This window comes from Manis pentadactyla, chromosome 10 (assembly GCF_030020395.1).
Source record: "Manis pentadactyla isolate mManPen7 chromosome 10, mManPen7.hap1, whole genome shotgun sequence".
NCBI classification, from domain to species: domain Eukaryota; kingdom Metazoa; phylum Chordata; class Mammalia; order Pholidota; family Manidae; genus Manis; species Manis pentadactyla.
In genome coordinates, this window is record NC_080028.1 from 50,079,185 (window position 1) to 50,103,370 (window position 24,186).

Sequence of the window (24,186 nt, forward strand, 5' to 3'; positions counted from 1 at the left end):
GCGCCACGTAGAAATGTGAAACGTCAAAAGAACATGGTTCAGACCAAAATCTCACAAACCACAGAAATAAGGCCAAATGAAACTGAACTCACCAATCTTCCTAAAAGAGAGTTGAAAATAAAAATCATAAACATGCTCATGGAGGTACAGAGAAATATTCAAGAACTCAGGAACGAATTTAAGACGGAGACACAGTCATTAAGAAATTCCATATCTGAAATGAAACATACAACGGAGGGATTTAAAAGCAGATTTGATGTAGTAGAAAAAGACTGTAAATGAAACAGAAATTAGAGAAGAGGAATACAAAGAAGCTGAAGCACAGAGAGAAAAAAGGATCTCTAAGAATGAAAATATTGAGAAAACTGAGTGACCAATCCAAACAGAAAAATATTGGCATTATAGGCGTACCAAAGAAGAAAAAGAGAAAAAAAGGGGTAGAAAGTGTCATTCATGAGGTAATTGCTGAAAACATCCCCAATCTGGGGAAGTAGATAGCCTCTCAGGCAATGGAGGTGCACAGATCTCCCAAAATAAAGGACCAAAGGAAGATAACATGAAGACATATAATAATTAAAATGGCAAACACCTAGGATGAAGACAGACTTTTTTTTCAAACAGAAATCAATTTATTTTCTGTCTAATCAATTAATTAGCACTTACCACGTTACATTTTGTAGTATGATCATTTTTTTTTGAGAGGGCATCTCTCATATTTATTGATCAAATGGCTGTTAACAACAGTAAATTCTGTATAGGGGACTCAATGCACAATCATTAATCAACCCCAAGCCTAGCTCTCAACAGTCTCCAATCTTCTGAAGCATAATGAACAAGTTCTTAACATGGTGAACAAGTTCTTACATAGTGAATAAGCTCTTACATGGTGAACAGTGCAAGGGCAGTCATCACAGAAACTTTCGGTTTTGATCACACATCATGAACTATAAACAATCAAGTCAGATATGATTATTCATTTGATTTTTATACTTGACTTATATGTGGATCCCACATTTCTCCCCTTTTTTTAAAAATAAAATGCTGAAGTGGTAGGTAGATGCAAGATAAAGGTAGAAAACATAATTTAGTGCTGTAAGAGGGCAAATGTAGATGATCAGGTCTGTGCCTACAGCCTAAGTATTAATCCAAGCTAGACAAGGGCAACAAAACATCCACGGATGCAGAAGATTTCTCTCAAAACAGGGGAAGTGAGGTTCTAAGCCTTGCCTCTGTTGATCCCCAACTTCTCATCTGATGGCCCCCCTGTGACTGTGCCTGTCTTAGGTTGTTCCTCCCTTGAGGAATCTTACCCATCTCTGGCTAACCAGCCGTCTTCCAGGGCCATACAGGGAAATGTAAAGTTGGTAAGTGAGACAGAAGCAATATTCTTAGAAAAGGTTAGCTTTTTACTTCTTTGCAGATTTATGCCCTGTGGCTTCTATGCCCAGCATTTGGAAGACAGACTTTTAAAAGCAGCTAGAGAGACAAAAAAGAGATCACATACAAAGGAAAACCCATCAGGCTAGCTTCCGATTTCTCAACAGAAACCTTACAGGCCAGAAGGGAGTGGCATGATATATTTAATGCAATGAAAGAGAAGGGCCTCAAACCAAGAATACTCTACCCGGCATGGTTATCATTTAAATTTGAAGGAGGGATTAAACAATTTTCAGATAAGCAAAAGCTGAGAGAATCTACCTCCCACAAACCACCTCTACAGTGCATTTTGGAAAGACTGCTATAGATGGAAGTATTACTACGGCTAAATAGATATCACCAGGGGAAATACAACCACACCAAAGAAAAAAAGTAAATTACTAAGCACATGCAAAATAAAATTAACTACCCCCAAAGTCAATCAAGGGATTGACAAAGAGTACAGAATGTACCTAACATATAAAGAATGGAGGAGGAAGAAAAAGGAGGAAAGAAAAAAAGAAACAACAACCTTTAGGTTGTGTTTGTAACAGCAAACTAAGTGACTTAAATTAGACTGTTAGATAGTAAGGGAATTCTCCTTGAACATTTGGTAACCATGAATCTAAAGCCTGCAATGGGAATAAGGACATACCTATCGATAATCACCCTAAATGTAAATAAGCTGAATGCACCAATGAAAAGACATAGAGTCACTGAATGAATAAAAAAACAAGACCCGTCTATATGCTGCCTACAAGAGAGCCACTTCAAACCCAAAGACTTACACAGACTGAAAGTAAAGGGATGGAAAAAAATATTTCATGGAACTAAAAGGGAGAAAAAAGCAGGAGTTGTGGTACTTGTATCAGACAAAATATACTCCAAAACAAAGAAAGTCACAAGAGACAAAGAAGGACATTACATAGTGATAAACAGGTCAGTCCAACAAGAGGATATAACTATTATAAGTATCTATGCACCCAACACAGGATTGCCTACATATGTGAACCAAATAATAACAGAATTAAAGGGGGAAATAGAATGCAAAGCATTCATTTTAGGAGACTTCAACACACCATTCACTCCAAAGGACAGATCAATCATCGACAGAAAAGCAAAGACACAGAGGCACTGAACAACGTATTAGAAAAGATGGACCTAACAAACATCTACAGAACACTCCATCCAAAAGCAACAGGATACACATTCTTCTTAAGTGCACATGGAACATTTTCAAGAATAGATCATATACTAGGCCACAAAAAGAGCCTCAGAAAACTCAAAAAGATTGAAATTGTACCAACCAGTTTCTCAGATCACAAAGGTATGAAACTAGAAATAAATTACACAAAGAAAATGAAAAAGCCCACAAACACGTGGAGGCTTAATAACATGCTCCTAAATAATCAATGGATCAATGACCAAATAAAAACAGATCAAGCAATATATGGAGACAAATGACAACAACAATTCAACACCGCAAAATCTGTGGGACACAGCAAAGACCATGCTAAAAGGGAAGTATATTGCAATACAGGCCTACCTCAGGAAAGAAGAACAATCTCAAATGAACAGTCTAAACCACAATTAATGAAACTAGAAAAAGAAGAACAAATGAGGCCCAAAGTCAGGAGAAGGAGGGACATAATAAAGATTAGAGCAGAAACAAATAAAATCGAGGAGAATAAAACAACAGAAAGAATCAATGAAAGCACGATCTGCTTCTTTGAGAAAATAAACAAAATAGATAAACCCCTAGCCAAACAAATCAAGAAAAGAAGAGAGTCTACACACATAAACAGAATCAGAAATGAGAAAGGAAAAAATCACTATGGACACCACAGAAATACAAAGTATTATGAGAGAATACTATGAAAAATTATATGGTAACAAACAGGATAATCTAGAAGAAATGGACAACTTTCTAGAAAAATACAACCTTCCAAGGCTGACCCAGGAACAAACAGAAAACATAAACAGAAAAATTACCAGCAAGGAAATTGAATTGGTAGTCAAAAAACTACCTAAGAACAAAATCTGGACCAGATGGTTTCACTGCTGAATTTTATCGAACATTTAGTAAAGACCTCATACCCAACCTCCTTAAACTTTTCCAAAAAGTAGAAGAGGAGGGAATACTCCCAAACTCATTCTACGAGGCCACCATAATTCTAATACCTAAACCAAGCAAACATACCGCAAAAAAAGAAAATTACAGACCAATATCCCTGATAAACACAGATGCAAAAATACGCAACAAAATATTAGCAAACTGAATTCAAGAATACATCAAAAAGATCATCCATATCATGATCAAGTGGGATTCATTCCAGGGATGCAAGGATAGTACAACGTTTAAAAATCCATCAACATCATCCACCACATCAACAAAAAGAAGGACAAAAACCACACGATCATCTCCATAGATGCTGAAAAAGCATTCGACAAAATTCAACATCCATTCATGATAAAAACTCTCAACAAAGTGGGTACAGACGGTAAGTACCTCAACATAATAAAGGCCATATATAAGAAACCCACAGCCAACATTATACTTAACAGCAAGAAACTGAAAGCTTTTCCGTTAAGATCAGGAACAAGTTAAGGATGCCCACACTCCCCACTTTTCCTCAACATAGTTCTGGAGGTCCTAGCTATGGGAATCAGAAAACACAAAGAAATAAAAGGCACTGAGATTGGCAAGGAAGAAGTCGAACTGTCCTTGTTTGCAGATGACATGATATTGTACATAAAAAACCCTAAAAACTCCACTCCAAAAGTACTAGAACTAATATCTGAATTCAGCAAATTTGCAGGATACAAAATCAATACACAGAACTCTGTTGCATTCCTATACACTAACAATGAACTAGCAGAAAGAGAAATCAGGAAAACAATTCCATTCACAATTGCATCAAAAATAATAAAATACTGAGGAATAAACCTAACCAAGGAAGTGAAAGACCTATACTCTGAAAACAACAAGACACTCATGAGAGTAAATAAAGAAGATAGCAATAAATGGAAACACATCCAGTGCTCATGGATAGGAAGGATTAATATTGTCAAAATGGCCATCCTGCCTAGAGCAATCTACAGATTCAATGCACTCTCTATCAAAATACCAACAGCATTCTTCAACGAATCAGAGCAAATAGTTCTAAAATTCATATGGAACCATAAAAGACCCTGAATAGCCAAAGCAATCCTGAGAAGGAAGAGTAAAGCAGGGGGGAATTACGCTTTCTGACTTCAAGCTCTACTACAAAGTCACAGTAATCAAGACAATTTGGTACTGGCATAAGAACAGACCCAAAGACCATGGAACACACTAGAGAGTACAGATATAAATACAGCATATATGGTCAATTAATATACAATAAAGGAGCCACAGATATACAATGGGGAAATGACAATCTCTTCAACAGCTGGTGTTGGCAAAACTGGACAGCTACATGTAAGAGAATGAAACTGGATTATAGTCTAAACCCATACACAAAAGTAAACTCAAAATGGATCTAAGACCTGAATGTAAGTCATGAAATCATAAAACTCTTAGGAAAAAAACATAGGCAAAAATCTCTTGGACATAAACATGAGCAACTTCTTTATGAACATATCTCCCTGGGCAAGGGAAACAAAAGCAAAACCGAACAAGTGGGACTCTACCAAACTAAAAAGGTTCTGTACAGCAAAGGACACCCACCATCAGTAGAACAAAAAGATATCCTACAGCATGGGAGAATATATTCATAAATGACATATCCAATAAGGGGTTGATATTCAAATTATATAAAGATCTCACGCACCTCAACAAACAATAAGCAAATAAGCCAATTAAAAAATGGGCAGAGGAGCTGAACAGTTCTCCAAAGAAGAAATTCAGATGGCCAACAGGCACCAGAAAAGATTCTCCACATCACTAATCATCAGAGAAATGCAAATTAAAACCACAATGAGATATCACCTCACACCAGTTAGGATGGCCAAAACCCAAAAGATAAACAACAACAAATATTGACAAGGATGTGGAGAAAGGGGAACCCTCCTTCACTGCTGGTGGGAATGTAAATTAGTTGAACCATTGTGGAAAGCAATATGGAGGTTCCTCAAAAAACTCAAAATAGAAATACCATTTGACCCAGGAATTCCACTCCTAGGAATGTAACCTAAGAATGTAGGAGCCCAGTTTGAAAAAGACAAATGCACCCCTATTTATCACAGCACTATTTACAATAGCCAAGAAATGGAAGCAACCTAAGTGTCCATCAGTAGATGAATGGATAAAGAAGATGTGGCACATATACACAATAGAATATTATTCAGCCATAATAAGTAAACAAATCCTACCATTTGCAACAAATTGGATGGAGCTAGAGGGTATTATGCTCAGTGAAATAAGCCAGGCAGAGAAAGACAAGTATCAAATAATTTCACTCATCTGTGCAGTATAAAAACAAAGAAAAAAACTGAAGGAACAAAACAGCAGCGGACTCACAGAACCCAAGAATGGACTAACAGTTACCAAAGGGAAAGGGACTGGGGAGGGTGGATGGGAAGGGAGGGAGAAGGGGAATAAGGGGCATTATGATTAGTACACATAACGTTGGGGGGGCGGGCACGGATAAGGCAGTATAGCACAGAGAAGACAAGTAGTGACTCTATAGCATCTTAGTACGCTGATGGACAATGACTGTAATGGGAAACGTGGTTGGGACTTGATAACAGGGGAAGTCTAGTAATCATAATGTTGCTCATGTAATTTTACATTAATGATACCACACACACAAAAAAAGAACGCTTCCAGTATGGATCCAATGAGTAGTGAGCTGGACATTCAGTCTTAAAGACTGGTATCCTGAGGACTTTAAGAATGAGCAAAACCCACATGTATTCTACAAACTCAGTGAATGTGAAGAAGAAATAGAAGTTCTACATCCAAACTGCATTTTCCCACAGGCATCAAAATAGATCCCCTCTAGTCCAATTTCAGACAACCGAAAATTTTAAGACCATAGAGTGAATGATGCCTAATCTACCTACAATATATGATATAAAATACAAAAGAAACTATAATCTGATTCTTTCTTAGCTGTATTTTTACTAAGAAAAACAAACAGTACTGAAGAAATTCTTGTTCAGCATAAACTACAGACCAATACATAAATACACCAACATGCTTCTGCTCATTTACCTCTTGAGGAAAAGTTGACTGTCTACTTGTAACTATGTCATTTAACTTCAACTACACAAAGACCAGAATGCACTTGGAATAAGATAAACTGGGTATTTTTTCACTTCTTCAATTCTCTAGATTCTAAGCATAAATACTAAATAGCATTTTCAAAGGAGAAACAGACTGCCTCAATAAGAACATGGCGCATCCTTAAAGCACTTCATCAGGCATGACAATACAGTCAGACCAGCTGTTTTCCATCTCTCTTCCACTCACCTGGCAGTAAGCCATTACTCTCTGCAAATCCAGGCTTTCTTACTGTCAACAACAGGCAGGTCAGATAGACCTGGGTCTGAATCCTGGCAACAGTACCAATCGTGATATTGGAAAAAGAGCCCTTTTCTTGTTTCAGACTTTATAGAGAGATCCACCTGTTCTGACTTGCCTATCCCCTCAGGGTAAGACGTTCATGGGGCTAAGGGGACAGACCTAACTGAAGCCCTTGACTCTAACACACCCAACCATGCTGTGGACCCCAGACCTCCCTGCTCAAGCAGTTCCAGGGCCTTCAGTGGATCTGTTCTCAAACTGTCCTCTCACAGACGATACCCATTGTTGTATACTTCCATGTTCTAAATGGTGGATAGGGGACAGACACTGAGAGGGGTGTAGAGAGGGAATAGACTTAGAGAACATCCCTGCTCTACCCCTTCCTGGCTCAGAACTAAAAAGTCCAAGAATTCTGGCATTCTAGGTCACTATGAAAATACATCTGTCTAGGTAGCAGGACTAAATATTTTTTTAACACTTTTTTAAAAAATCTTGATTTATAACAAATATTTAGACATTTGAATGTGTGCTTCCATTCACACTCTTGTCCTGGGACTTAAAAAATTGTTACGAACAGACCTAGGTAGCCCTATCATATACCAGCTGTACTATCTCCAACTGGCAACCACCTCTGTAAGCCTCACTTTACTGACATGTAAAATAAGCTAGTTTAAATATCCTTTATAGGATTTTATACTGCTGAAGTAACTTTCAAAATAATTTTGCAGGGGGCCTGGTGCACAGCAAATCTGTGACAAACTGAAGCTATTATTACATGCTCTGTTATTTCTCCCTAGTATGGGCAAAAAAAGGGACCAAAAGGCCAATTTCAGAGGAACTATAACCAAAACACAGCCATGTGGGGGTTTCATTTTAGAGATTTCTGTCATTAATTCCACGGAGGCCTGGTGTTATTTTTCTTACAACCATTTCTCCCACTAAAATGCTAAGCTCTATTTTTTTGTAACTAAGGAAGTGAAAGTTAACTAACCTTATTGTGGTAATCATTTGTCAACATAGGTATGTCCAGTCATCGAGCAGTACACCTTAAACTTATACAGAGCTGTATGTCAATTACATCTGAATAAATCTGTGGAAAAAACATATAAGCTCTATAAGGGCAGGGATACTTTCCGTTTTCTTCATTGCTACATCCCTTATGCTCAGACAGTTCCTGGAACAGTAAGTATTTGTTAACAAACTGTTAACTACAAAAAGCAAATATGGAATGGTTAGCTGATGTTGTGACACCCCAGCATCAACCAATATGGACGCATGCCTGGCATAACCCAAAAATGAATTCTATATGGCTATTTCACTGAGCTGTTTCCTCTAATTTTAGAGAAGTTTCCTTAATAAAATTAATGAAAACATTAAAGTATGTCTTTAATAGGATGTTTCCACTCTCTTCAACTTCACATTCTCACCTGCCTACATATTAATACTTAGTAATTTCATACCTAATCCTACCAGAGAGGATAACTCAATTAGCCAAACTGTACTGAAGCTCTTCCTTTAAGCTTCAAATACGATGGGATATGGTAGAAGGAAATCCAAAAGAGCAAGTTTAGAAAAAGGTACCTTTCTGCATGTCTGATGCCTTTACCCTCAACCTCTCTGAGTTTTGCATAGGTCAGTCAACTCCTAAGAACTCAAAGCAAGTCTGCAAACTATATGCTTAGTACACCCCATCATATTCTCAAACACATGTTTTTCGAATTTCCTTAATCAGAACAATGGATAAACAATGGGGAAATGACAGCCTCTTCAACAAATGGTGTTGGCAACACTGGACAGCTACATGTAAGAGAATGAAACTGGATTAATGCCTAACTCCATACACAAGAGTAAACTAGAAATGGATAAGAGACCTGAATGTAAGTCATGGAACAATAAAACTCTTAGAAGACAACAAAGGCAAAAATCTCTTAAATATAAACATGAGCAACTTTTTCCTGAACACATCTCCTCAGGCAAGGGAAACAAAATAAAAAATGAACAAATGCAAAGGGGAACCCTCCTACACTAGTGATGGGAATGTAAGTTAGTTGTACCATTGTGGAAAGCAGTATGGAGGTTCCTCAAAATGCTCAAAATAAAAATACCATTTGACCCAGGAATTCCACTTCTAGGAATTTACCCTAAGAAGGCAGCAGCCCAGTTTGAAAAAGACAGATGCACCCCTGTGTTTATCACAGCACTGTTTACAATAGCCAAGAAATGGAAGCAATTGGTGTCCATCAGTAGATGAATGGATAAAGAAGATGTGGTACATATACACAACAGAATATTATTCAGCCATAAGAAAACAAATCCTACCATTTGCAACAACATGGATGGAGCTAGAGGGTACTATGCTCAGTAAAATAAGCCAGGCGGAGAAAGACAAAGTACCAAATAATTTCACTCATCTGTGGAATATAAGAACAAAGAAAAAACTGAAGGAGTAAAACAGCAGCAGACTCACAGAACCCAAGAATGGACTAACAGTTACCAAAGGGAAAGGGACTGGGGAGGATGGGTGGGAAGAGAGGGGTAGGCGGGGGTGGAGAAAGGGGGCATTATGATTAGCATGTATAATGTGGGGCCAGGGCATGGGGAGGACTGTACAACACAGAGAAGAAAAGTAGTGATTCTACAGCATCTTACTACACTGATGAACAGTGACTGTAATGGGGTATGTGGGGGCGACTTGGTGATGGGGGGAGTCTAGTAAACATAATGTTCCTCATGTAATTGTAGAATAATGATACCAGAAAAAAATATCACAGTAAAAAAAAAACCCAAAAAGAACAAATGGGACTACAACAAACTAAAAAGCTACTGCACAGCAAAGGACATCATCAGCAGAACAAAAAGGCATCCTATAGTATGGGAAAATATATTCATAAATGATGTATCTGATAAGGGGTTAACACCCAAAATATATAAAGAACTCACGTGCCTCAACATCCCAAAAGCAAATAACCTGATTAAAAATAGGTAGAGGATCCGAACAGACACTTCTCCAAAGAAGAAATACTGAGCTTCACATCGCTAATCATCAGGGAAATGCAAATAAAAACCACAATGTGGTATCACCTCATACCAGTTAGGATGGCCAACAACCAAAAGACAAACAACAACAAATGCTGGCAAGGATGTGGAGAAAGGGGAACCCTCCTACACTGCTGGTGGGAATGTAAATTAGTTCAACAATTGTTGAAAGCAATATGGAGGTTCGTCAAAAAACTCAATATAGAAATACCATTTGACCCAGGAATTCCAATCTTAGGAATTTACACAAAGAAAACAAGATCCCAGATTCAGAAAGACATATGCACCCCTATGTTTACCACAGCAATATTTACAATAGCCAAGATATGGAAGCAACCTAAGTGTTCATCGGCACATGAATGAATAATGAAGATGTGGCACATATACACAATGGAATATTATTCAGCCTTAAGAAGAAAACAAGTCCTATCATTTGCAACAACATGGATGGAGCTTAAGGGTATTATGCTCAGTGAATAAGTCAGGTGGAGAAAGAAAAGTACCAAACGATTTCCCTCATTTGTGGAGTATAACTAAAAAAAAACAAAACTGAAGGAACAAAACAGCAGCAGACTCACAGACTCCAAGAAGGGACTAGCAGTTACCAAAGATAAAGGGTGTGGGGAGGGCAGGTGGAAAGGGAGGGATAAGGGGATTAAGGGGCATTATGATTAGCACACATATTGTAGGAGGGCCATGGACAAGATAGTATAGCACAGAGAAGACAACTAGTGACTCGACAGCATCTTATTATGCTGATGGACAGTGACTATAATGGGGTATGTGGGGGGAACTTGATAATATGGTTGACTGTAGTAATGTTGCTCATGTGAAACCTTCATAATCAATGATACCTTAATAAAAAAATAAATGAAAAAAATTTCCTTAATCAATCTATTTATCTCTCTGATGAATGTTCATTTTCAAACTAAAGGTTAGAATATCATGGCCGAAGTATGTAATTTGGAATCAAATCTATTCTCAAACAGATTTAACAACCTTGAGAACATTACACTTGCCACCTTCAGGTAGACAGAATGATGGCTGGTAAAAAAGATAGCTCAGTAGCACACCTCATATTATACCTGAGAATTAAAAGTGTGTCATCTAGTGGGGCATGTTGCAACTGATCCTAAAACTAGCCTGGGTACTTATCCAAAGGCTTATTTTAATAAAACTGCATCCTCCATATTGGTCTGATTCTGAAATTCATCCATACGTAAGCACCATCTTACAGAAAATCTACTCTTGGTTACCTCAAGACACTATTAGCAAAACACAAGGATGATATCATGGGCACTGGCAAAATAAACTTCTAATAGCCCTAAATTCCATGACTGGACTCGGAAGGATTAACAAAACTCCCCCCTGAACAAAATTCAAAGCCTTCTTTAAAACAAAACAGAAAAAACACAGAAGTCAAAAAGCTCCAATACATCCTATTCTAGACCAAAAATACAAAGCTGTATCTCTCTAGAAATGCCTCAAGGTGTGTAATTACTGAAGCTAGTTAGGATTCCCAAAATTAAACATCCACTGCAATGCTCAAGGAATTAAAGCATGGGAGAGTGGTGCAGGCAGACGGAGATTTAGCAGATGAATCCCACCAAACAGGTGAAGTTTAGATGTAGCTCTCTAATAAATAAAGAAAACAGGATTCTGCAATTAACCAATGTAACTTCCTGGAAGAAGAAAAATGTTGTCAGCCTCATAAGTCTCAGCTAAAATGTGCAATTGGTTGGTGCTGTTTCACTGGGAAAGGAGGGTTTAACTGGGCCAAAAGCTCAGACCTGTGATAATGATTCTTCTAAGAAAGATAATCATGGGAGATCCTTTCATTTATACCAAAAATACACTGTTGTAAAAAGAAAACACATTTTAAAAAATCAATACCGAATCACCCTTTTCTATAAGATCACCACACCAGAGTTGTGCTGTATCACTGACCTTTTTCCTAACAAAGAATGTAACTATGGGATTCTAAGTAAAGAAGATTCCGTATCCTACACAGTATAGTTTTTAGAGATTTGATTTCCAGCTCTGCCACTTATCAACTGTATCATCTGGACAAATTACTTAATCTCTTGGTGCCTCCGTTTCCCTTATTTGTGACACAAAGGCAATAGTAACCATCTTACAGGGCTGTAAAGATTGAGTCGATACATAGGTAAAATGCTTCAACACATGGAAAGCATTTAAATAAACGTTGGGTGTGACTTTTGCTTTGATACTTAATTGTCTCTAAACTAATACAAGATCTGGGTCACTCTTTTTTAAAACTTGGAAAAATTAATACAGAAATCATATTATCTATTTTATACTTCCTCTGAAACTGAGGAACATTCGTATGCCAGAGCAATGAAGTTCTTTTCTGCACCTACCAGGAAAACCAACAGTAGAGGAGACAAGTAAATTATAATATATTATGGTATGTGCTAGCTAGAGATACTCACAAGGTTAAACTGGAAAAATAGGGAGCAGACATTTAAATCATACTAGAAGAAAAGCTTACAAAAGGAGGGGATGTTTAAGCCTAATCCTCAACAACAAATACCACCTGGACAAACAGACAAGTGGAGAAAGAGACCTAGATTCCATAACTACCAGTTGGATGATTAGAAGATAGTTAATTAGTCTAAGCCTCAGTTTCCTCATCTGTAAAATGTAATGATAGCAGGGAGACGGCTCAAGAATGCAGAGAGAGTAGGGCAGGGGAAATCTCCTCCCAAAAACATATACATTTTTGAAAATACAACAAATAGAACTATTCCTAAAAGAGAGACCAGAAGATACAGTACAACAGCCAGGCTACGTCTACATCTGCGAGAACTCAGCATTTCACAAAAAGGGTAAGATACAAAGCTGTGACCAGGCTGGACCTGAGCACTCCCCGACCCCAGCTCACCAGCAGGAGGAAAAGAGTCAGAGTGGGGAGGGAGGAAGAGCACAAGACTATTAAATAACCAGCCCCAGTAATCTTCACTGGGAGCACAGACACACATTGCATGGTGGACTGGATATTAGAGAAATGGAAAAGTAAAATTCAAGACAGAGACTGTGAGTGGGTCCCCACAGCTGGCTCCCATGGCACAAAAGAAAAGCTGACACTATTAAACGTCTTAAAGGGACAAAGGCTTAAGAGGTGGACAAAATCGTCCCAGGACACTCAGCTCAGCAGGATGGGAATCTTAAGGGACTTCAGGCACCCTAATCCACTCGGTGGCAACGCAGCTTGGAAGACCCTCATGGCGTTAAGTAGCCTGTGGTTCATTTGTCCCAGCCAGCGCTGCAAGCACACAGGCTGACCTGACACTGCTGCACAGCAGCCAGGGAGCAGCCACGACAACAGCAACCACACAGAGTCTCCTCCCAGTGTGCAACTAACCAGGACAGACCCAGAGCAGGCCATCGAAGCACAGCTGCCCAGCACAGAGGAAGCCAGAGCAAGATCTGGAAGGCACGAACAGGTACCGGTCTCCCAGGAGAACACACCCAGCATGTATGCAAACCCCCACAGTGCCAAGGGCACTGTCCCAAGACTATCCCAAGAGCAGCCCCGCCCATGGCAGCTCATGAGATTAACCCAGAGACTGCTCCCTGTGTGCAGGTAACTGGTACAGGTAGGGGAGAAGGGCAAAGCGACCAGGAAGCAGGAAGGGACTTTGTTCTCCCAGCTGACGCATGCACCACCTGCTGGTGATCACTTCGATTGCCATGAAAAGGCAGAACAGTCTGGTCCAGTCAAAAATTACTCAGACAACCCCAGAGACAGGGCCTGGTGACATAGATATAATCAATATTCCTGAAAAAGAATCCAAAATAAAAGTTATAACCATGCTGATGGAGCTGCAGAGAAATATGCAAGAGCTAAGGGATGAAGTCTGGAGGGAGGTAACAGAAATGAAACAATCAATAGAAGGACTTAACAGCAGACTGGATGAGGTGCAAGAGAGTGTTAATGGAATAGAAATCAGAGAACAGGAATGCAGAGCAGCTGAGGCAGAAAGAGATGAAAGGATCTCTAGGAATGACAGAATATTAAGAGAACTGTGTGACCAATCCAAACGGAACAATAGTCGCATAATAGGGGTACCAGAAGAAGAAGAGAGAGAAAAAGGGGTAGAAAGTGTCTTTGAAGAAATAATTGCTGAAAACTTCTCCAAGCTGGGGAAGGAAATAGCCGCTCAGACCATGGAAGCCCACAGATCTCCCAACACAAGGGACCCAAGGAGGACAACACCAAGACATATAATAATTAAAATGGCAAAGATCAAAGACAAGGACAGGGTATTAAAGGCAGGCAGAGAGAGAGAAAAAAGATCACCTACAAAGGAAAACCCATCAGACTATCATCAAGCTTTTCAACAGAAAAGGAACCTTACATACCAGAAGATAATGGCATGATATAGTTAATGCAATGAAACAGAAGGGCCTTGAACCAAGAATACTGAATCCAGCACGATTATCACTTAAATTTGGAGGAGGGATTAAACGATTTCCAGATAAGCAAAAGTTGAGGGAATTTGCCTCCTACAAACCACCTGTACATGGTATTTTAAAGGGACTACTCTAGATGGAAGTACTCCTAAGGCTAAATAGATGTCACCAGAGAAAATGAAATCACAGCAAAGAAAGCAGATCAACCAATTACTAAATAAGGCAAAAAATAAAATCAGCTATACGCAAAAGCAGTCAAGGGAAACACAAAGAGTACAGAATAAAACAGCTTGCATATAAAGAGTGGAGGAGGAAGAATAAGAAGGGAGAGAAATAAAGAATCATCAGACTGTGTTTATAATAGTGTAATAACCGAGTGAAAGTTAGATGGTTAGATAGAAAAGATGCTACCCTTGAACCTTTGGTAACCATGAATCTAAAGCCTGCAATGGCAATAAGTACATATCTATTAATAATCACCCTAAATGTAAATGGACTGAATGTACCGATCAAAAGGCAAAGTGTAATAGAATGGATAAAAAAGCAAGACCCATCTATATGCTGCTTACAAGAGACTCACCTCAAACCCAAAGACATACACAGACAAAAAGTGAAGGGATGGAAAAAGATATTTCATGCAAACAATAGGGAGAAAAAAGGTGGTATTGCAGTACTTATATCAGACAAAATAGACTTCAAAACAAAGAAAGTAACAAGAGATGAAGAATGACATTACTTAACGATGGAGGGGGTAGTCCAACAAGAGAATATAACCATTATAAATATCTGTGCACCCAACACAGAAGCACCGACATATGTGAAACAAACACTAACAGAATTAAAAGAGCAAACAGAATGCAATGCATTCATTTTAGAAGACTTCAACACCACTCCTTCCAAAGGACAGACCAACCAGACAGAAAATAAGGACACAGAGGCACTGAACAACACACTAGAACAGATGGACCTAATAGACATCTACAGAACTCTACACCCAAAAGCAGCAGGATACACATTCTTCTCAAGTGCACATGGAACATTTTTCAGAATAGACGACACACTAGGCTACAGAAAGAGCCTCAGTAAATTCAAAAAGACTGAAATTCTAGCAACCAATTTCTCAGATCACAAAGGTATAAAACTAGAAATAAACTGTACAAAGAAAACAAAAAGGCTCACAAACACATGGAGGCTTAACAACATGCTTCTAAATAATCAGTGGATCAATGACCAAATTAAAACAGAGATCAAGCAACATATGGAAACAAATTACAACAACAGCACAATGCCCCAACTTTTGTGGGACACAGCGAAGAGCAGTTCTAAGGAGAATGTATATAGCAATCGAGGCCTATTTAAAGAAGGAAGAACAATCCCAAATGAATAGTCTCAGTTCACAATATTTGAAACTGGAAAAAGAAGAACAAATGAGGCCCAAAGTCAGCAGAAGGAGGGACATAATAAAGATCAGAGAAGAAATTAATAAAATTGAGAAAATAAAACAATAGAAAAAATCAATAAAACCAAGAGCTGGTTCTCTGAGAAAATAAAATAGATAAACTTATAGCCAGACTTATTAAGAGAAAAAGAGAATCTACACACGTAAACAGAATCAGAAATGAGAGGAAAAACCACGATGGACACCTCAGAAATACAAAGAATTATTAGAGAATACTATGAAAATCTATCTATATGCTAACAAGCTGGATAACCGAGAAGAAATGGATTACCTTCTAGAAAAATACAACCTTCCAAGGCTGATCCAGGAAGAAACACAAAATCTAAACAGACCAATTACCAGCAACAAAATCGAATCAGTAATCAAAAAACTACCCAAGAACAAAATCCCTGGACCAGATGGATTCACCACTGAATTTTATCAGACATATAAAGAAGACGTAATACCCATCCTCTTAAAAGTTTTCCAAAAAAGAGAGGAGAACGGAATACTTCCAAACTCATTCTATGAAGCCAGTATCATTCTCATCCCAAAACCAGGCAAAGACACCAAAAAAAAGACAATTACAGACCAATACCACTGATGAACATAGATGCGAAAATACTCAACAAAATACTAGCAAACCGAATTCAAAAATACATCAAGAGGATCATACACCATGGTCAAGGGGGATTTACTTCAGGAATGCAAGGGTGGTACAATATTCGAAAATCCATCAATATCATCGACCACATCAACAAAAAGGACAAAAACCATATGATCATCTCCATACATGCTGAAAAAGCATTCAAAAAAATTCAACATCCACTCATGATAAAAACTGTCAATAAAATGGGTATAGAGGGCAAGTACATCAACATAAAAAAGTCCATATATGGCAAACCCACAGCCAACATCATACTTAACAGCAAGAAGCTGAAACCTTTTCACCTAAGATAGGTAACAAGACAGGGATGTTCACTCTCCCCACTTTTATTCAACATAGTACTGGAGGTCCTAGCCACAGCAATCAGACAAAACAAAGAAATAACAAGGCATCCAAACTGGTAAAGAAGAAGTCAAACTGTCACTATTTGCAAATGACATGATATTGTACATAAAAAGCCCTAAAGAATCCACTCCAAAACTACCAGAATTAATATCTGAATTCAGCAAAGTTGCAGGATACAAAATTAATACACCAAAATCTGTTGCTTTCCTATATACTAACGATGAACTAGCAGAAAGAGAAATAAGGAAAACAATTCCATTAACAATTGCAAAAAGAACAGTTTTTCAAAATAGCTTGTTTATTTTTTTGAATTGTTTATTCAAATAAAAAAATTGTCTATTCAAAAAGAATAAAATATCTAGGAATAAACCTAACCAAGGAAGTGAAAGACCTATACCCTGAAAACTACAAGACACTCCTAAGAGAAATTAAAGAGGACACTAACAAATGGAAACTCATCCCATGCTCTTGGCTATGAAGAATTAATATTGTCAAAATGGCCATCCTGCCTAAAGCAATCTACAGATTCAGTGCAATCCCTACCAAAATACCAACAGCATTCTTCAACAAAGTGGGACAAATAGTTCTAAATTTCATACGGAACCACAAAAGACCCCGAATAGCCAAAGCAATCCTGAGAAGGAAGAATAAAGCAGAGGGGATCTTGCTTCCCAACTTCAAGCTCTGCAACAAAGCCACAGTAATCAAGACAATTTGGTACTGGCACAAGAACAGACCCACAGACCAGTGGAACAGAATAGAGAGTCCAGACATTAACCCAAACATACATGGTCAATTAATATATGAAAAAGGAGCCATGGATATACAATGGGGAAATAACAGCCTCTTCAACAGCTGGTGTTGGCAAAACTGGACAGCTACATGTAAGAGAATGAAACCGGATCACCGTCTAACCCTATACACAAAAGTAAATTCAAAATGGATCAAAGACCTGAATGTAAGTCATGAAACCATAAAACTCTCAGAAAAAAACATAGGCAAAAATCTCTTGGACATAAATATGAGCAACTTCTTCATGAACATATCTCCCCGAGCAAGGGAAACAAAAGCAAAAATGAACAAGTGGGACTATATCAAGCTGAAAAGCTTCTGTAAAGCATCAATAGAACAAAAAGACATCCTACAGTATGGAGAGCATATTCATAAATGACATATCTGAAAAAGAGTTGACAACCAAAATATATAAAGAGCTCACACATCTCAACAAACAAAAAGCAAATAATCCAATTAAAACGTGGGCAGAGGCTCTGAACAGACACTTCTCCAAAGAGGAAATTCAGATGGCCAACAGGCACATGAAAAGATGCTCCACATCGCTAATCATCAGAGAAATGCAAATTAAAACCACAATGAGAAATCACCTCACACCAGTTAGGATGGCCAACATCCAAAGACAAACAACAACAAATGTTGGTGAGGATGTGGAGAAAGGGGAACCCTCCTACACTGCTGGTGGGAATGCAAATTAGTTCAACCATTGTGGAAAGCAGTATGGAGTTCCTCAAAAAACTAAAAATAGAAATACCTTTTGACCCAGGAATTCCACTCCTAGGAATTTACCCAAAGAAAACAAGATCCCAAATTCGAAAAGACATATGCACCCCTATGTTTATTGCAGCACTATTTATAATAGTCAGGTATGGAAGCAACCTAAGTTTCCATCAGTAGATGAATGGATAAAGATGTGGTACATATACACAATGAATATTATTTGGACATAAGAAGAAAACAAATCCTACCATTTACAACATGGATCGAGCTAGAGGGTATTATGCTCAGTGACATTAGCCAGGCAGAGAAAGACAAGTACCAAATGATTTCACTCATTTGTGGAGTATAACAACAAAGCACAACTGAAGTAACAAAAGAGCAGCAGACTCACAGACTCCAAGAAGAGACTTGTGGTTATCAAAGGGGAGGGTTGGGAGAAGGCGAGTGCGGAGGGAGGGAGAAGGGGATTGAAGGGTATTATGATTGGTACACATGGTGTGTCAGGCATCATAGGGAGGACAGTATAGCACAGAGAAGTCAAGTAGTGACTCTGGCATCTTAATACGCTGATGGACAGTGACTGGATGAGGCAACTGGGGGGACTTGATAATATGGGTGAATGTAGTAACCACAATGTTGATCATGTGAAACCTTCATAAGAGTGTATATCAATGATTACCTTAATAAAAGAAAAAATATTAAGGCAAAAAAACTGAAAGTGTAAGAACAACAACAAAGAAGTAGATCAGGTAGACTTCATCAAATATAAAACTTGTCTGTGAACAATACCTTAAAGGAAGAAAAGACAGACACATAGAACAGGAACAAATACTTACAAATCATATCAGATAAGGAACTTGTACCTAGAATAAAGAACTCTTATGTCTCAATAAGAAAACAAATTACCCTATTTTTCTAAAGGCAAAACCACTTTATGTTCATGATATTTATGCCAGGTGAGGAATGACATCATCTAAACCAAGCTACCATCATCTCTGACTACAGCAGAGATTTTATTTTTTAATTCAGCTGAATTCAATCTTGATACACTCTCTGAATCTCAATTTTATTCATCTACAAAATGGATACAGTAACACTTGCAACCTCATGAGGTTATGTGAGGATTAAATGAGACGTCAGGTATAGCACTTAGTTTGTTGCCTGGCACATAAAAAGTGCTCCATAAATGTTGCCTATTATTACCTGAATAAATGTTCAGCCTCCATGAGTCCAGTGCAGGAATGGCATCACATATAAGAAACAAGTCTAACCTCAAAAAAAAAAAAAAAAAAGTTAAAAGCAATTTAAATCTTACTGTAATAAGACTCTCAAAGAAAATAAAAAGATTCATTTCAAAATGCACAGCAGCCATTTAGTATCTTCCTTCACAATTCCTTTTGTTCACAATGTTTCTCACAAACTTACAGCAGACCTGAACCCTCTATATCCAAACCCTACACTCATTCACAATAAAACACCCTGCTCATTTGGCTTTTTTCTTTCTACTGATCCTCTCTTCTTATAAGTAGTTCTTGGTCCACATTCTGATATAAATTAAGCATCTAACCTTAAGTCCTTCAAATTCTTCAGCTGTTCTTTTGCCCATTATCTTGTTACACAAGACAAGTGTAGAAACTAAATCAGCAGACCTAAAATCTCTCTTAGTAAGGTGAGAAGCAAAGAGAGAACAGAGAGAGTTTTCTTCTGAGTAGAAATAAACATTACAAACACGTAAATTTAGTATCTCCTCACCCCAATTGCAATATTTATTATTGTTACTACTATTACAATAGGGCTGAGGGCTGGCTGCTGCTTCATCCACTTTAGGAACCCTGAATCCTGAGTGATACCAATGCAACCCTTCACATGCCCAAACCAGCCTGTGTTCTTGGAAGCCCTCAAAAGAGCTAGCCTCTCAGTGTGTGCAATGCCTCAGGGAGGAGTATTCCCAATGCACCACTGTTTCATAATTCTATCCCATAATATCATATCACTAAAATCATGCCTTCCCAATTATATACTAAGATACATATAAAAAAAGCTATTCTTGTTCCTTTATAGCCCTTGTACATCAGGGTTTTGGCATTAGAGATGAGGTGGTTTGGTTATGATTGGCAGGCATGGCCAGAATATACTGCTCTTCTTTTCACCACCAACCCTGGTCCTGAAACACTGCCTACATGGTGAATTTTTTCACAGGAAATGCCTTCTTCTCCCCTACACAAAGAAATCACTAGTTACCTGGCCCCAGTGGCCCTTAAGCCATGCCAGACATGTCTGATTTTTAAGGGGGTACAGGGGGTTCACACTAAGAGCCCTACCACACCAAGCAATCACTCTACAACTCTTGAGTCAGAGAATCAAGACCAACATAATTCAAAGCACTCAGTAATGGTTTTCTGGCCATTTATAATCTTATCAAAATTAAAAGTGGAATACTGTACTTTCTGAAAAAAGTTCAATTCCTTTCTGCTGTCTATCCTTCCATAACCCCTACATGGTTATCACTTTTTCAACAAAATGCAATAGCCTATTAACTCACCTCTCTACTTCCACTTGGGCATGCTGCTGTTCTCTCCAGAAAAGCATGAATGATCTTTTAAAAATTTTAATCGGATCATTTAGCTTTCTTGCTCAACTAGCTTCCTCCCACCAACAGCTTCCCATCATCCCAAAGAAGGTCTGTACAGAGATTAAAGATGACCGCGTGAGCGGTGAGACAGAGAACTCCTCCAAAAACCACACATAATGCAAAAATATAGTTAATACAACTAATCCTCAAAGAGCAACAGGAAAGAAGGCTGCACCAGACTGCATACACCTGGAGGACAGAGCAGACCTCAAAAAATAGGGTAAAGTACCAAAGCCTTGATCCAGTGGGACCCAAGCCCTTCCCCCACCCCAGCTCACTGGCAGTAAGAAGAGTAACAGAGTTGGGAGGGAGTGGAGGCCTGGGACTGCTGAACACCTAGCTCTGGAAATCTGCTCTCTCTAGGAGCAAAAACCTACTTTGATGGTGCTCTGGTGATTAAGGGGGTTAGAAAGCCAAAACAGGCAGAATACCTGCAGAGACTGAGATTCCAGCCACTTCTGGAAAACAGGGATCCATATTCAGCTGCTATGGGACAAAAGAAAGGTGGGTAGTGTGAGAGACTTCCTAACAGCAAGAGGGCTGCTAAAGGGGCAAGGACTGCACAGAGCTTACTGCTCAGGAGAAAGGACTGGTAGACAAAATCGCCCAGGGGCACTCTGCCCAGCAGGTTGGGAACTTTCACGATCTTCAGGCATGCCAGCCCTCTGGTGGCTAAAGAGCTCCAAGGCCCCCCACAGTGCTACACAGCCTGCTACGCTTTCCTCCCAGGTAGCCCACACCTGGCTCGCAAACTGGTACAACTTGCCCTGGCGTCAGACCAGCCAGAGGGAAGCTCTGCCTATAGCAGCTACAAACGCAAAGCATAGAAGCTTATACCTGTGTGCTTGGCCTACTAATACTGGCAATGGAGACAGGCATAGCAGGTGGGAAGCAGGACACAGCTCTTACCTCCCCCCAGGCACCAACACCGCTCCCCAGAAACCCCCAACATTGCTCCAGGGGCTGAGCAGCTCCAGAGTGTATGAAACGTCAAGGGAACTGGTTCAAAGCAAAATCAGAAATACACCAAAGAGTCAAATGAAACCAATCTCATGAATCTTCCGGAAAGAGATTTCACAATAAACGTCATAAACATACTCATGGAGGTACAGAAAAATATTCAAGAACTCAAGAATGAATTCCCGTCAGAGACCCAGTCATTATAGAATACAGTATCAGAAATGAAACATACAATGGAAGATTTTAAAAGCAGGTTAGATACAGTGAAAGAGATGAAAATTAAATAGAAATTAGAGAAGAGGAATACAAAGAATTGAGGCACAGAGAAAAAAACAGGACGTCTAAGAATGAAAAAATATTGAGAGAACTGTGTGACAAACCCAAACAAAACAATACTTGCATTATAGGAGTACCAGAAGAAGAACAAAAAGAAAAAGGGATACAAAGTGTCTTTGAGGAGATAAGTGATGAAAATTACCCCAATCTGGGGAAGGAAATATTCTCTCAGGCCATGGAGGTGCACAGATTTCCCAACAAAAGGGACCAAGGAAGACAACACCAAGACATATAATAATTAAACTGGCAAAGATCAAGGATAAGAACAGACTTTTAAAAGTAGCTAGAGGAGGCGGAGCCAAGATGGCGGCGTGAGTAGGACAGTGGGAATCTCCTCCCAAAAACATATATATTTTTGAAAATACAACAAATACAACTAAACGTAAAAGAGAGAACAGAAGACACAGGACAACAGCCAGACTACATCCACACCTGCAAGAGCCCAGCACCTGGTGAAAGGGGTAAGATACAAGCCCCGGCCCGGTGGGACCCAAGCACCCCTCACCCCAGCTCCCGGCGGGAGGAGAGGAGTCGGAGCGGGGAGGGAGAGGGAGCCGAGGACTGCTAAACACCCAGCCCTAGCCATCTGCACCAGAGCGCAGACACAGTGCATGCGTGGGGTCCTGGATACTAGGGAAGCAGGGCAGCAAGACCTGTGAGTGGGTCCCTGAGGCCGATGCCCCTGTGACAAAGAAAAGCGAGTGCTTTCTGAAAGTCTTAAAGGGACAGGGATGCCACAGCTGGACGGGAACATCCCCGGTCACAGTCCAGCAGCTGGAAATTCCAGGGAACTCCGAGCACACTAACCCCCTGGGCAACAGCTCTGAGACCCCTCATGGAGGTAAACAGCCAAACAGCCCCCCGTCCATTACCCCTCCAGGGCCCTGCCATAGCAGATGAGCAGCCAGACACTGGCCACACCCTCAGCAAAGGAGCTTCTGCCATACCAGCCCGGCAAGATACAAAGACTCAGTCTACATGCAATTGCCCAACACAAGCCACTAGGGGTCGCAGTTGTCCCAGTAAAGAAAGGCCAGGAGCCAAGTGGAAAGCTGATAGACGCGTCAATAGTACTCCACTGCAACTATCAACATGAAAAGGCAAAAAACTTTTCTCCAGACAAGACTAACCCAGACAGGTTCGGCAGCTGCTACATCTTCCTCTGAGAAGGAACCTGAGGAGATAGATTTAACCAATCTTCCTGAAAAAGAATTCAAAACAAAAGTCATAACCATGCTGATGGACTTGCAGAGAAATATGCAAGAACTAAGGATGGAGAATACAGAAATAAAACAAGCTCTTGAAGGACTTCAAAACAGAATAGACGAGATGCAAGAGACCATTAATGGACTAGAAAACAGAGAATAGGAATGCAGAGAAGCTGATGCAGACAAAGATAAAAGGATCTCCAGGAATGAAAGAATTCTAAGAGAGTTGAGTGACCAATTGAAACAGAACAATATACGCATTATAGGACAACCAGAAGAAGAAGAGAGAGAAAAAGGGATAGAAAGTGTCTTTGAAGAAATAATTGCCGAAAACTTAACCAAACTAGGGGAGGAAATAGGTTCTCAGACCACAGAGGTACACAGAACTCCCACGACAAGGGATCCAAGGAGGGCAACACCAAGACATATAATAATTAAAATGGCAAAGATCAAAGACAAGGAAAAAGTATTAAAGGCAGCCAGAGAGAAAAAAAAGGTCACTTACAAAGGAAAACCCATCAGGCATCTCAACAGAAACCCTACAAGCCAGAAGAGAATGGCATGATATACTTAATGCAATGAAACAGAAGGGCCTTGAATCAAGACTACTGTTTCCAGCACGATTATCATTTAAATATGAAGGAGGGATTAAACAATTCCCAGACAAGCAAAAGTTGAGGGAATTTACCT

General features: G+C 39.3%; 1 protein-coding gene across 8 annotated transcripts in view; it reads right to left on the minus strand.

Moving 5' to 3' along the window:
* R3HDM2 (R3H domain containing 2) overlaps positions 1 to 24,186 on the minus strand; it is a 197,468-nt gene that overhangs the window by 115,259 nt on the left and 58,023 nt on the right. For 3 of the 8 annotated variants that reach the window (XM_036894828.2, XM_057486809.1, XM_057486810.1), the window contains exon 2: positions 19,564 to 19,626. The exons of 2 other annotated variants lie outside the window; for them this stretch is intronic. In XM_036894828.2, coding sequence (XP_036750723.1) covers positions 19,564 to 19,586 — 23 coding nt within the window. In that variant the 5' untranslated portion in view covers positions 19,587 to 19,626. Of the gene's footprint in view, positions 1 to 7,916; positions 7,936 to 19,563; positions 19,632 to 21,423; positions 21,440 to 24,186 lie in introns of those variants that run through there. 3 more of the 8 variants (XM_036894832.2, XM_036894829.2, XM_057486811.1) reach the window with 3 other exon arrangements.